Raw genomic sequence first — 13,083 nt, forward strand, 5'->3', positions numbered from 1 at the left:
TGATCTGTTTTGCAGATGCAGAACTGCGACATGGCACTAAGCCTTTTAAATTAGTGATGCCCAGTAATCCTAAAGTGGTTGATTAGATGTGACATTTCCATCCTGCTTTACAGATCCTGCTAAAAACAGTCAGCAGTTGTTAGCATTTGTGTCTTGGGTATTTTTAAGTTGCATGTCTTATTTCTAACTGTGGGTGCAATAATAATTATTAGTGTTGTGTGGGAAAGGTGTACCGGGTGAACAAAAGTCACTTTTCATTCAAGATGACTAGAATACAGTAGCTTTAAAATATGCCCACTATAAAAACAAAGTGTCTGTATTAATGGTTATGGTGTTTAAACTCTGATACAGAGGATTCGGTATTTCTGGATGATGAGAAGGAAAGGGAAGAGTATGTCCTGAATGACATTGGTGTTGTTTTCCATGGAGACATCAACAATATAAAATCCAGAAGCTGGAATTACGGTCAGGTGAGCCATTTACCATTTCTCTGGCTGGCCCCAGTAATACTCTGCGAGGGGGTTTAATTGATACCAGACTGTGGTGAGATTGTAGGCTCCCTAGCACGTTATCTCTCGCTTTCTGAGAAGCACAGTGGAAGTAATTTTAATACTGTATGAAGTGGGTGTATACCTAATCCAGACAAGTCATTTCTTAATAGCTATTATTCAAAGGGCTAGTGTAAGGGATGTAGTTCAGCTTTTGAGAGGCTGTCCATTGAGAATTAAAGTCATCAGCTGACTTTTCTGAAATACACGAATGTTTCTTCTGCTGTATTATTGCCTCTCAAGGATCAAACCAGATGGCTCAAGAGAAAGTGGTGTGTGTGTGTGTAATTTTAAGCATTTACTTTTTAAAAAATATTTAAACAGCTTTCAAATGGTGTATAGTACAATCCTGTTTACCTTTTTCTCTTCTTCTCACTGGCTACATCTATACTAGAAGCATCTGTCTACCGAAGTTACAATCAGAAGAGATGTTCCAACAAAACCTCTGTCGACAGATCGCGTCTACATATAAAAGGGAATCAACCTTTGGATCCACTCTGTCAACAAAAGAGCCCCTCAGAGCATCTATGTGGCTCTTTTGTCAACTGTTTCTATTGACAAAATATATATTGTGTGTAGATGCTCTGCAAGTTTTGTTGACAAAACCCGAGTTTTGTCTGCAAAGCTCTTTAGTGTAGACATAGCCATTAGTTCTAGCAACTCAGTGGAAATAAGCATCCTCTTCTCATAAGTTATGCAGACACAAGCTGTGAGGTTCTTAGACCTGTTTTTTAGTTATACAATTTATTGGATTTTTAAAAAAAATCTGGATTATGGAATTTTCCCAATGTAGGCGCTGATTTCCCTGTGAGAAGTTGCGTGGGTTGATTTTCCTCCTCTTCTGACATTCCCTTCACCCCCCAACTTTGGGCTCCTTGTTCACAGACATGTTGGTTGTTCCATGTACCAGTGTCATGTTCTTTCCTTGTTTTCATTTAAATCTGCAAGCCCCAACTATTCCCGCTGCTGTGTGTCATTTGCTGTCCTGAGTGAAACACAAGTGGAACTTAGCGAAAGTGATTTTGGTCACCCAAGTTCTACAGCTGTAATAAACTACACAAGGTGCTCAGCAACAGAAAATCATGCCTGAAAACAATATGGAGGAGGGTCCTAATTTTAAACCAACTGAAAATAAGTGTACAAAGCTTCTTAACTTCCAAAGTGATCTCTCATTTGGATATGGTCCACTTTTCAGTTAGTTTGAAAAATGTGAGTTAATTGAGGGATCATGGATGGTAGGAATGAAAAATGTGTGTGGGAAAGAATTAAAGTTCAGGCAGGCCTTATGCATGGATAGGGCTTAAAGGGTGGGAGTAGGAACTGCGGCCATATTTGCAGTATTGGCGGTTTGGTTTAACTTTGTATGTAGACGATAGTGATATTCTATGCATGTTTCAAACACTGGTCATTTGGATGTTTTGCTCAGAATAGGATGTGAAGTTCCAAACAGGACTTCTAAGTGGCCGGGGGATTGAGCTAACATTTTAAAAAATGGGCAGCACCATTCTGGGAAGTAAGAGAGTGGATATAGGCAGGAAAAGTGAACACAGGAAGAATAATAGAGGGAACCAGACATGGGGAATAAAGGAGTATGGAGAAACAATTGCCCTCTTCATCATGAGAGTGACTTTTCCCCTGTGCTGAGTAAATTGTTAATAACTCAGAAAAACCAGCTCCTGAGAGAATACAGGGAAAATCAAGGTTTGGAAGAGATGGGGACAGAAAGGCTGCTCTGCCCAGAAGAAAAAGGAGCTCACATTTACAGTGATTATTCAGGCTTTTTGCAATAAAATTATGTTCATGTCCTCAAATTTGTCTACATACAGATTTTCACCAGCTTAAGTTAAGGCATTATTAGAAAAAAAACTTGATTTAGTTAAACAGATACTAAAGGTTTATGGACACTTTTATCTTGATTTCAACCAGCTTTTAGTTCAATTTAGTGTATGCTATTTAGAAACAAGTTTAACTTAAACTGAAATAAGAGGATCAGCACAAAGGTTTGTCCCAGTTTAACCAAACCAGTGCAAGTCCTGAGTGCAGACAAAAACTCTGGATTTGCATATGCCACCCTAGCTTTTCTTTCTATGTAGTGGTTGTATTCCCTGCAGTGGTTTCTCCAAACTGCTCTGCCTGAACACCTCTGTCTTGAATCCAGTTTTTAATTATTTTTGTCCTTGACTGTCTTGAGCAGAAAGTGACTGCTGAAAGAGTTAAATCCAGTGGTATCCTCTGGACACTTGATACTATTTTGCAATGCAAAAGCAGCCTTTCCCTTCTTTATTTTGGAGACCTTTTGGATTCTGTTTTTTGCTCCACTTCCATCTCTTGCTGGGCAGCAGTTGAATGAAACAGATGGAGACATGACATGGAGTTCCATGTAGTTTTTGCAAAAGAGTTGGAGTGAAAGGTGGAGAAGCATGAGTCTTCGCTGGTTTATGGCGGCTTTGTGCTAATTCTAATGATGCAAAGCCACCAGAGTGTATTGGTGACCCTTTATCTCCTTCACAGTCCTTTCATTCCAATTATTTCACAAACACTATTGTTGTTTGCCATATTATAGACACAGTGGTCCAGAATAACAGACAGGCAGATGAGGTAACATCCAGTTTCTTTTGGTCCAATAAAGATATTATGTAACCTACCTTGTCTTTCTGAACACATATTATTTCAAGTCATAGAATTTGTTAACAATTCTTATGTTCTCCTGTCTCCCTCTCTTCCAAAAAGACTGAGATCTTCAGGTGGGAATAATTAAATGAATGCCTAATAAACTGTAGATGGCAAGAGTTTAATGCAGAATAGATTTTGGTTAGTGTATCAAGTCTGACACTGATGATGGCTAGATGCAAAGGAAACAGATATTGACTTTGATGAAAGTGACACAACTTTAGTTTGTGCAAGGAGCTGACAGGGCTGGTGCCAGCAAATGTGAGCCAGACGACTTGCAGCCTCTGTTGTGAGGATGCTGTTTAGATACCGATGTCTTTCCAGAGCTATCCTTGGTCCAGGATGATTTCCAATGCACGCAAATAAGATTTTCCATTGATCTCCAATGTGAACACTCTCCATGGTGTGGATAAGATGACTCTGGCAATAGCAACTTAACTGGGGAAATGCTGCTCCACAGAATTCAGTTTTGCACTCTAACTCTATAACTGATTATTTAATAATGAGTTTCTCTTAAATGCCAAAAGAAAAACAGAAAAAAAAAACCAAAACCCTAATTAGTGCAGTTGTGGTGAGTAGAGACAGGGAGCTGAATGATGAGAAATGTACGCTGACTTTTTCGATTGATGTTGCATTAGAGAGTGCAACAATATATCAGTATTTTAAAAAGGTGGTGACATGATCAATACCATTTTTTTATTTTAGGTCAATTAGAAAACAAAACTGTGTAGCATATGTATTTCTTTAAGAAATACTGTTCCTAGCGCCTTCCTATTGCTCATATTAAATTAAATGAGTGAGGAATAGGTTAGTAGTTTGTACCTTTGGGGTATATCACAGCCAGCAATAGAAATAAAACTTTGTTTTATGCGTTTCTAGTGCATATAGAAGATGATCATTTCATTAAAGTGCATTTCTCTGTCCCCTATTCTCTTCCCAGGGGCAGAAGTATTTTCTGCAGCCATCCAATTTCTCCTAAGCAAATTGAACTATGCCACGGGGCAAGTTATTTGATGATGGATTCTGGTCTATGTAGGCACCTCTGCCCCCTATTCATTCCTGTGCTTGTTGTTACTGGGTTTCAGAATTTGAAGTCTTTATACTATGTCTTTGAAGAAGACCGCTTTAGGTCACCTGTGCTTTTCTTAGTCCAAACTGCATAGGCCATAACCAATCAATATAATGTACTTGCTAATTAGTTAATTTTAAACACAGGTACAAGCCTATTGCTTTTAAAGAACAGGCGCTTTGCCTTAACTTTGGTAAAGCAATCATTGTTCAGCTTCAGGCACTGCCATAGCCATGTCAGAAAGGTCTTCTGTAATCAACGGGTCTAGGATCTGTGAAGGACATGGACTTCCCATTGAATAGATCAGCATTTTACTTGTAGCTATAGCTGCCATTTATTGTCTTGATAGCCACTTAAAATGTTATGTATAAAAATAACTTTGTTGCCGTAGCCTTTAAGTGCCTAGATCAGAACAGACTTGAAAGCAAGACTATATTTTCTCACAATGGAACCCTTCTTGATAAATATGGATAATTAGTAAACAGCAACAACAACAACAAAAAGAGTAACACTGAACTAAAACCAGACTTTCACCAATTTATTTTATGGCAAAGAATGTTAGCTTCCTATTTACTTCCCAGAATAAGAACTGAAGCAGGCTCTTATTTCTTTTTTCTCTTTCCTTTTATTTAGTTTGAAGAGGGGATTTTGGACGCTTGCCTATACTTGATGGATAGAGCAAAACTGGATCTTTCTGGGCGAGGGAACCCAGTCAAAATCAGCCGAGTAGGCTCTGCAGTGGTATGCAATAAAGACAAAGACCATATTGGAAATAAAATGTTTTATTTATTTATTTTTAATTACTATTTTTAAAGTTGATTTTGAATGGCCACTTTGAATAGGTGGGAATCTCACTTCACTGCCCTAAGGTCACAGTGGGTATAGCCACAAGTCTACTGAGGTTAGGGTTGCCAATCATCCAGAATTAGCCTGGAGTCTCCAGGAATTGTTAATTAAAGATTAATCTTAATGTCATGTGATTAAATCTCCAGGAAAACACCTAACCAACACCGGCAACCCTCCCTGACTTCTAGAGACTACCCTGAGTAATCTCTCACTCCAGAAGGGATGATAGCTTAGTGTCTACCGGTCATCTTCATCCAAATCTAGGGCACAAGGATAAAAGTGCACTTTTAGACATGGCAGCTCTTGGGATGATGGCAGCCCACGTGGCACTATGCCAGTACCTAGCAGGTCAAATAATGGATAGCGCCAATCTTCTCGTGGCGTGTAAGACAACATGGTGGTTAGAGCTCAGCTCTGAGAGTCAGGAGGCCTGGATTTTTGTTCTGACTATAACCTGGATTTGGTGTTGGCCTCTGGAAAGTTACTTCACTGAGCCCCAAGTTCTCCATTTATAAAAGGAGGAAGATAATAATTATTTGTTGTACTTGGATTGGGGACATATCAGGGCTACCAGTAGTGTGAGCAGTCCAAGGGTGGCAATCCTGACCCTGGACCTCCTTCCCCATCCAGTAGATCTGATCCTGTAGGTAGAGGAGCACACACTCCAACCTGATAGAGGATGTAATAGCCCCTGTTAAGGCATGCATGCCCAGTGCCTCTCAGGATTCCTGATTGTGCATGCCAATTCTCCAGTGCCCCTTCTTCCCCTTTCCACACTCAGCCACTTTCCCAGGGCTGCAGCTTATCAGCCACAGTGTAGCCTTCTGGTGACTGGTTATAGCACAAATTAAAGATCAAAATACTTCACTGTCCTTGAAGTGTGCCTCCCCCAGCATGTGTCCCAGGATAGCTAGCTGCGTGCCACCCTTCACTCTGGTTTTGTCACTGAACCCTTATTTTCTTCCACCCTAGGGATCACAGGAAGTCGATTGTCTAATTAGAAAACAGTAGTTAGTGCAACTGAAAGCTATCAAATGAGAATTGTGATTTATTTGGCAAGAGTGTGGCTGTTGTGCACTAACATAATTAAAAGGTACAAGGTGAATGAGGGATTCTTTTTCTGCACCGCCTCCACTGATTTGTTTCAAATTGCTGCCAGGAGATGTATTGCCTGTTAATGGCCATCAGTTCAGTCATTAGTCAGCAAAATTCCACATATAGTTTTACCTGGGGAAAACCTATGCAGAAAAATCTTTCTTGTTCTCATGGGTGCTAGAGGCATGCTGTTAGATTTAGCTCTAAAAATAACTGTGAAACTTTTCCTCCTCTCACACCAATATAAGTCAGGCATAATTAAACTGAAGCCCAGCCTTTCTCAGTAGGATTGAGGCTCATGTTTTACTCTGTATTCAAAAGCAGATTTTTTAACAGGAAACCATTGACAATTTTCATTGGGTATATGTTTTGCATTTTGACTTGACATCACCTGTTTTACCCCTTTCTGGCAAAGAATCACGTGTCCTCAACTTGAGTACTCCTCCACCCCCACTTTGGAGATGGTACATCCCCAGGTCCTGCTTTGAATGTGATTCTTCCATGGAGTGTTAGACCACCACTAGAAAATGTGCTTCATAAAATGAATATTCAGTTACAAGCAAATGACAGCTTAGGATGTATGTGTCAACACAATTCCACCGAATTAATCACTTGGGCCACGTCAACACAAGAAGCCTCCGTTGACAGAAGTGACTGCCAGAAGGGATTTCCCTGCAAAACTTCTGTCAACAGATTGCATGCACACATAAAAGCAGATTGAAAGAGCAAGCCACTCTGTCGACAGAGAGCAGCCAGACAGCCTGTCCCTCTCACAACAGAATAGCTGCTTGGAAGCTCTGCAAATAGGGCTGCCTGGTGAACCAGAAGCCCAGTCTATCAACAAAAGGGTCCTGGAGCGTCTATATGGCTGTTCTGTTGACAGAACACTCTCAAGAGCGGTGCTATATACTTGAACAGGGAGAAGTATAACGCTGCTGGAAGATGTGCTGGGTTTTATTGATAAACTGTCCACAAAGCACATTTTCTGTGTAGATGCTCCACGTTTTTTTTCCAGCAAAGGCCTGGTTTTGCCAGGAAAAGCCATTTGTGTATATGTGGCCTTGGTGACATGACTGAAACCTTCAATCATTTGGCCAAATGACCACTGGTTTTGACCAACAGTGGAAGTTTTCAAAAAAGCCTAAATAGATAAAGCATGGAACTCCTATTGATTTCAGTGGCACCTAAATACCTTTGAAAAACTGGTCTCAAGTGGCTAACAGATATAGCTATTTGGCCAAATGGTTAATGTAGATAACTACAAATCAGAAATGGTGAGTTTTTGAGTCCTGGCTGAGTCACTCATGTATTGTGTTACCCTGGGCAATTCAATTAGCCTTTCTGTTCTTCTGAAGATGATAAAGCATTTTGAAAGTTTTGGATGAGGAAAGCACCTCTTCTGACAAAGCAATGTAAAGTGGGAGAGGGGTCACAATATTTCTAATACACAGTATTAAAACGAAACAACCCAAGTATTTGTACAAAGTTTGTATAGAAGAGACTGTAACTTTTTTACACTTTTATATCGTTCTAAATCTTTTGAATTATTTTATCCATTGTCCTAGGCCACAAAGACCTCATAGCAGGTTGCTACCAAAACCCAGTCATCTCCTTCCTTGTAAACTATGGAAATGTTTTGGAAATTCATTAATTGCAAGGGGAAGAGGACATTTTGACCAACCATTTCATCTATCTACCCTTGTCAAATTTTTGATATACTTAATGTACAGGAAGATTTACAGATTTTTTTCCCTGTTAGGTCAATGCTAAAGATGATGAGGGAGTGGTTGCTGGCTCTTGGGATAATGTTTATGCTTATGGAGTAGCACCATCAGCCTGGACTGGAAGTGTCGACATCCTGTTGGAGTATCATAGCTCGAGGATGCCAGTGAGATACGGTCAGTGCTGGGTCTTTGCTGGAGTCTTCAATACATGTAAGTATAAATAAACTGATATTTATATCTAGTCAGATACTTGTTAGATCTAGGCTCCTTCTTGATTCTACAATGTTCAAGAATAAATAATAGGGATATTACCATGCCATAGGGAAAACAAATGAGCTCTGAATTTGCTGGTATACTTTGAACGTTTGCTTCTCTTCGACAACAATCTGCTAGCTACCTGAAGTCTGTCCTTTTCATCTAAAACAGCCAGTAGAATATGTATTTAGTAGTCATTGTTTTCTTCAGGATATTTCAAATTGAGATCATGCACTAGCAATCTGTGAGAACAAGAAGAAGTCTTGTGGCACCTTATAGAGTAACAGATATTTTGGAGCATAAGCTTTTGGGGGGCAAAGACCCACTTCATCAGATGCATGAGTGGGGGGCTGGTTTCAGAGAGGTATTTAAAGAGTGAGGTCCCAATAAAAGTGAGGGCCAGAGCTGACAAGGTCTATTCAGCAAGGTGGAAATGGCCCAGTATCAATAGTACTTATCAAAAGAGGAAAAAACATTAGTCTCTGACAAAGGCTCACATCCCCCTGTCTGATCTAGCTTGCTTTTCCCTCTTTTGATAAGTACTATTGATACTGGGCCATTTCCACCTTGCTGAATAGACCTTGTCAGCTCTGGCCCTCCCTCTTACTGGGACCCCACTCTTTAAATACCCCTCTGAAACCACCACCCCCCACTCATTCATCTGATGAAGCGGGTCTTTGCCCCCAAAAGTTTATGCTCCAAAATATTTCTTAGTCTATAAGGTGCCAGAAGACTTCTTGTTGTTCTTGAAGCTACAGACTAACAGGGCTACCTCTCTGATACTAGCAATCTGTGATCTCTCTGAAATTGCCATCAGCAACTAACCACAGTACAAAGCCACTGCATTGTATGGCACTACTGACTTGTCTCCCTTTGCTCAGGAAAGCCTAACAACTGGAATTACAAGGATTCCACTTGGCGACACTGAGGTGCATTGGCACAGCAGCTGTACTGTTCTGTGTAACTGGCACCATCAACACTTCCTTGGAGTTTGTGAGCCAGTACAGAGGAGGCAAAATTATCTGGTGCACTAAGAAGTTAAGCTAAATGTTTTTACTCACATCAGAGTTTCAGCGTTGCATGAGAAGCAGAGAGGTTCTAGGTTTGGTATCCCAGTGAGGGAGAACCAGGCTTGTATGGTTATAACTTTCATTGCCAAGTGAAACTGTAGGTCCGTCATGTAAAATAATCACTAGACACCAGTGTTGCTAGCCATGAGTGGCCAAGAAAAGACATATGCATTACATGACTCATGACTACTCTGATCATGCCAAGATCCCCAAAACTAGGTGCCAGTGTACCGGGATCCTCTGTATGCTGAAAACCAATGTAGAAGCTCCTATGTCAACTTCCCTGATACCAGTGGAAGGCGCTCAGCTGGCGTATAAAGAGCATGACTTGGATTTCTGTAAATCCTGCTGATCCTCGGCTTCTCTGTTGACCCAATAAAATGAAAGCCATGCAGTCATCTGAGGATCAGGGAACCGTAAAGGACATCTCCACAACTCCTCATCCAGAGCTGCTGCCATAAACTCACTGGCCATAATTAAGGGTCTGGGTCTTTGTATGTAAGTTAAGAAGAAATTTGAAAAAATAATCCAGCAAAACCCTCTCATCTCCCTTTCTCCTCTGCAACCCTTTCCTCTTGCTCTTCAATGTTATATCCACGACATCACGGGCATATCGGTTTTGTTAGTAGTATATTCTTATGTCAGGGGTGTTACCTATATTGGCAGATCAGAAAGTGTGATCAGGTTAAGATTTTTGTTTTTGTGCCATATCTTTATGCATCTAATAAGACAAAGAAAAGTCTGGGCCAAACCCTCACTTGGTGTAAATGAGTGTAGTTCTATTGACTTTGAGAGCTATGCCAATTTACACCAGCTAGCCAAAAGCCAATATTCTGTAATCATAGTCAATTCCGCATGGATTACCAGCAGTTTGAAAGTAGCAATAATCTTGAACAAAGATAGTCAAAGCAACAGCAAATCTGTTCCAGGGAGGGCATTCCAATTTGTGCGCTCTAGGTAATTGCTGAAAGATTTTTGAAAATATTTGTTCCCTTTGATTTTTGCAGTAGAAATTCATGTCCTGCTTAACACTGAAGACTGTATGATCTTGTCAGCAGTCAGCTGTAGACAAGAATGTGTGATTATAGCGTGAATAGCCGGGGGAGAATTAAGCCTCTGAAACTGTAAGGGCTGCCAGTCTTCCACCTTTGACCAGCACTAAATTTGCTATCCCCACCTACTGACTTCCCCACGAGAAATAAAAATCCTGTTCTACAACATGCAGAGAGCTAGACATGAAATTCTGAAGTTTTGTTACTGGGGAGTAGTTACAATAAGAAGCCTTAATTTTTGAATATTGAGAAGTGTGTCTATTATTAGCTTAAATATACCTCTCTTCCTCTGAAGCACGCCGTAACAAATACCATATATGTAGCAGGGCTCCAACATAACCATATTTTCTACATGCTACAAGTGCTGTGATCATGCCACTGCTCTAGGTATCACCAGTCATTTGAAATATTTATATCCATTGGGTGATGCATTTTCCTCTGCTCACCTGCCAACTCTCCCACCTCTGTCCTGCAGTATGTTTAAAGCCTTGTCTATTGCAGACATATCATTATGCACATTGGGCCAAATTTTGCCTTCTGAAGCACCAGTGAGCCACTCCCATTGGGGCTGATTTATTTCTAGCTATACCCTTTTAATAAAACAGAAGGACTGCAGTGTAGATTCAGGGGATTGTTCCCTGGAATCTGTGTGCTTGGGCAGCTTCCCTGGAGGAATTCAGGTGCTACCCAGCTGATTAACAGACCGCCCACAGCCAGCAGTATGAGTTTCTATTAGTGGTACACATCTGCACATGCCTTGCTGCACATAACAAAATTTATTCCACCCATGGGTGGCAAAACAAGAGGAACACTGATTCAGGGGCACCTGTATTCAGTAGGGGAAGACGTGCGTTTTAGGGCAGAACCTGACAAAATGGGCCCACTGACACCGTAAGTGCATTTAGAAATCTAGCATGCGCTGTTGTTACAAAGCCAAATGCCACATGAAAAAATTGACGACTAGCAAGTAAAAACGTTAGGCAATGGCCTATCGAGTGTATGACTGCTTACAAGAAAAGGTGCCACTGAAAATGAGTGTCAAGAAGATAGTGAATGGGGCAGGGTTGGGGAGCTAATGTCACTACAATTAGTGCTTTGAGTTTTAAGTTACTTGAAGCTTGTATCAATCTATGACTACAACTGCACCCAATCCAATTTTCCAAGGTTACCGTAATGACTCTAGATAATCACCTGTTTTAAAATGCTAAAACATTCTGGAGACAAGTAAGCTAAGTCATTGATCTTGAAATAGGTGAATTATTCTCAATGAGCCCTGATGACACTCATGTACTAGAAGCCATTTGAAGGAAAGGTGATCCATATAGGAGGGCATTGAATGAAATTTAATCCATAGGTGTGTATGGCATCAGATGCATCCGGGTAATTTGTCATCACACGTTAACTTTATTGAAAGTCACAGTAGTGATGTTAGCCTACAGAGTACCACATTGGGAGGCCCACACTTTTCTATTGAAACTCTTTTGTGGCAGTAAATTGGGTTTTCAGTCCTCTCCTCCCCTCTCCCCCACCCGTAGAAGTGTCTGTTCTCTGTGGAAACATTTGGCTTTTCATCAAAAAAACTGAAGAAGGGGAAGAAGAAGAAGGGCTCTTGTATGAGCACCTGAGCAAAGTCCTTAGCCTGACCACATCTTAGCTTTCCTATTAATAAAAATAGGGATAACGATTGTTCGCTTCACTGAGATGTTCTGGGATGGAATGCATTTTTTACGTGCATGGGGAGATCATCTAATAAAAGTTGATTACAAAATGCAATATATTACAATTGAGTGACTGGTTCAAATTATGTAATGTGCTGTGTTCAAACATTCTGATCCTGATACTTGTAAATAATTCAATTTTTTTCTCCATAGCAATTGATTTCTGTTACATTCTTTGGACTCCTGAGGTTCCCCCAAGGGCAATTATGACATTAGAAAATTCCAACCAAACTTAAAATCAAGAAACTGCCTAATAGTTGCTCTGCTAATAAAGCCGTCCATTCACTTGAAAGATAGAAAATCCCATGTTTAACCTCTATTGAATCTTGGGTTTCGTGGTTTTTTTCTTTTTTGTTTTGTTGTTATTGTTTATTTGTTTTGCTTGTTTTTTGGAACCCTAAGGGTGTGTCTACACTAGGAACTAACTTCAAAGTTAGGCACTACCTTGAAGTAGCCTGCAGAGAGTATACACACATTTTCCCTTACTTCAAAGTAGGGAGTCCAACTTCAAAGTCCTTACTCCATTCCCAGGAATATAGTAGCACCCTAGTTCAAAGTTTAACTTCAAAATAGGGTGAGTGTAGATGCTGAACTTCAAAGTTGCTTACTTCAAAGCAAGCAACTTCAAAGTTATTTTTGTAGTGTAGACACAGCCTAACTGTTTTTTCTCCTCACATCCGAAAGGCAGACTCTGTGTGTATGCGTGCCCATGCAGGAATGTTTTTCAAATGTAAAGTATTGAAAGAATATAGGCCAAGCTAATCTTTCCATCCTTCCAACCTACTTCTGTAATCCACCCACCTAAGGATGGGGTTCACAGTCCCATATAGTGGCACCTAGCTCACTTACAGAACAAAAGCACAAGTGTCCTTGACAGCATTAGCTGTGAGTCAGCTGACTTTCAGATCTCCTGTAGAGGCTCTTGTACTCAGCTCCTGAAGTCCCAGGTTCAAGTCTGCCTTTGATGGTTACATCTCCACCTGCAGTATACCTATAATCACCTCCTTTCTAGGTAGACATCCTGTTTACTCTTGCC

The 13,083-nt window shown here is 40.5% G+C and overlaps 1 protein-coding gene across 1 annotated transcript in view; it reads left to right on the top strand.

Annotated features, from left to right (window-relative positions):
• Window positions 1-13,083, top strand: part of F13A1 (coagulation factor XIII A chain) — a 109,830-nt gene that overhangs the window by 58,245 nt on the left and 38,502 nt on the right. The window contains exons 5-7 of the mRNA XM_074985920.1: window positions 352-470; window positions 4,921-5,028; window positions 7,988-8,162. Coding sequence (XP_074842021.1) covers window positions 352-470; window positions 4,921-5,028; window positions 7,988-8,162 — 402 coding nt within the window. The remainder of the gene's footprint in view (window positions 1-351; window positions 471-4,920; window positions 5,029-7,987; window positions 8,163-13,083) is intronic.

The sequence above is a fragment of the Carettochelys insculpta genome, chromosome 2, assembly GCF_033958435.1.
Source record: "Carettochelys insculpta isolate YL-2023 chromosome 2, ASM3395843v1, whole genome shotgun sequence".
Classification (NCBI taxonomy): Eukaryota; Metazoa; Chordata; order Testudines; family Carettochelyidae; genus Carettochelys; species Carettochelys insculpta.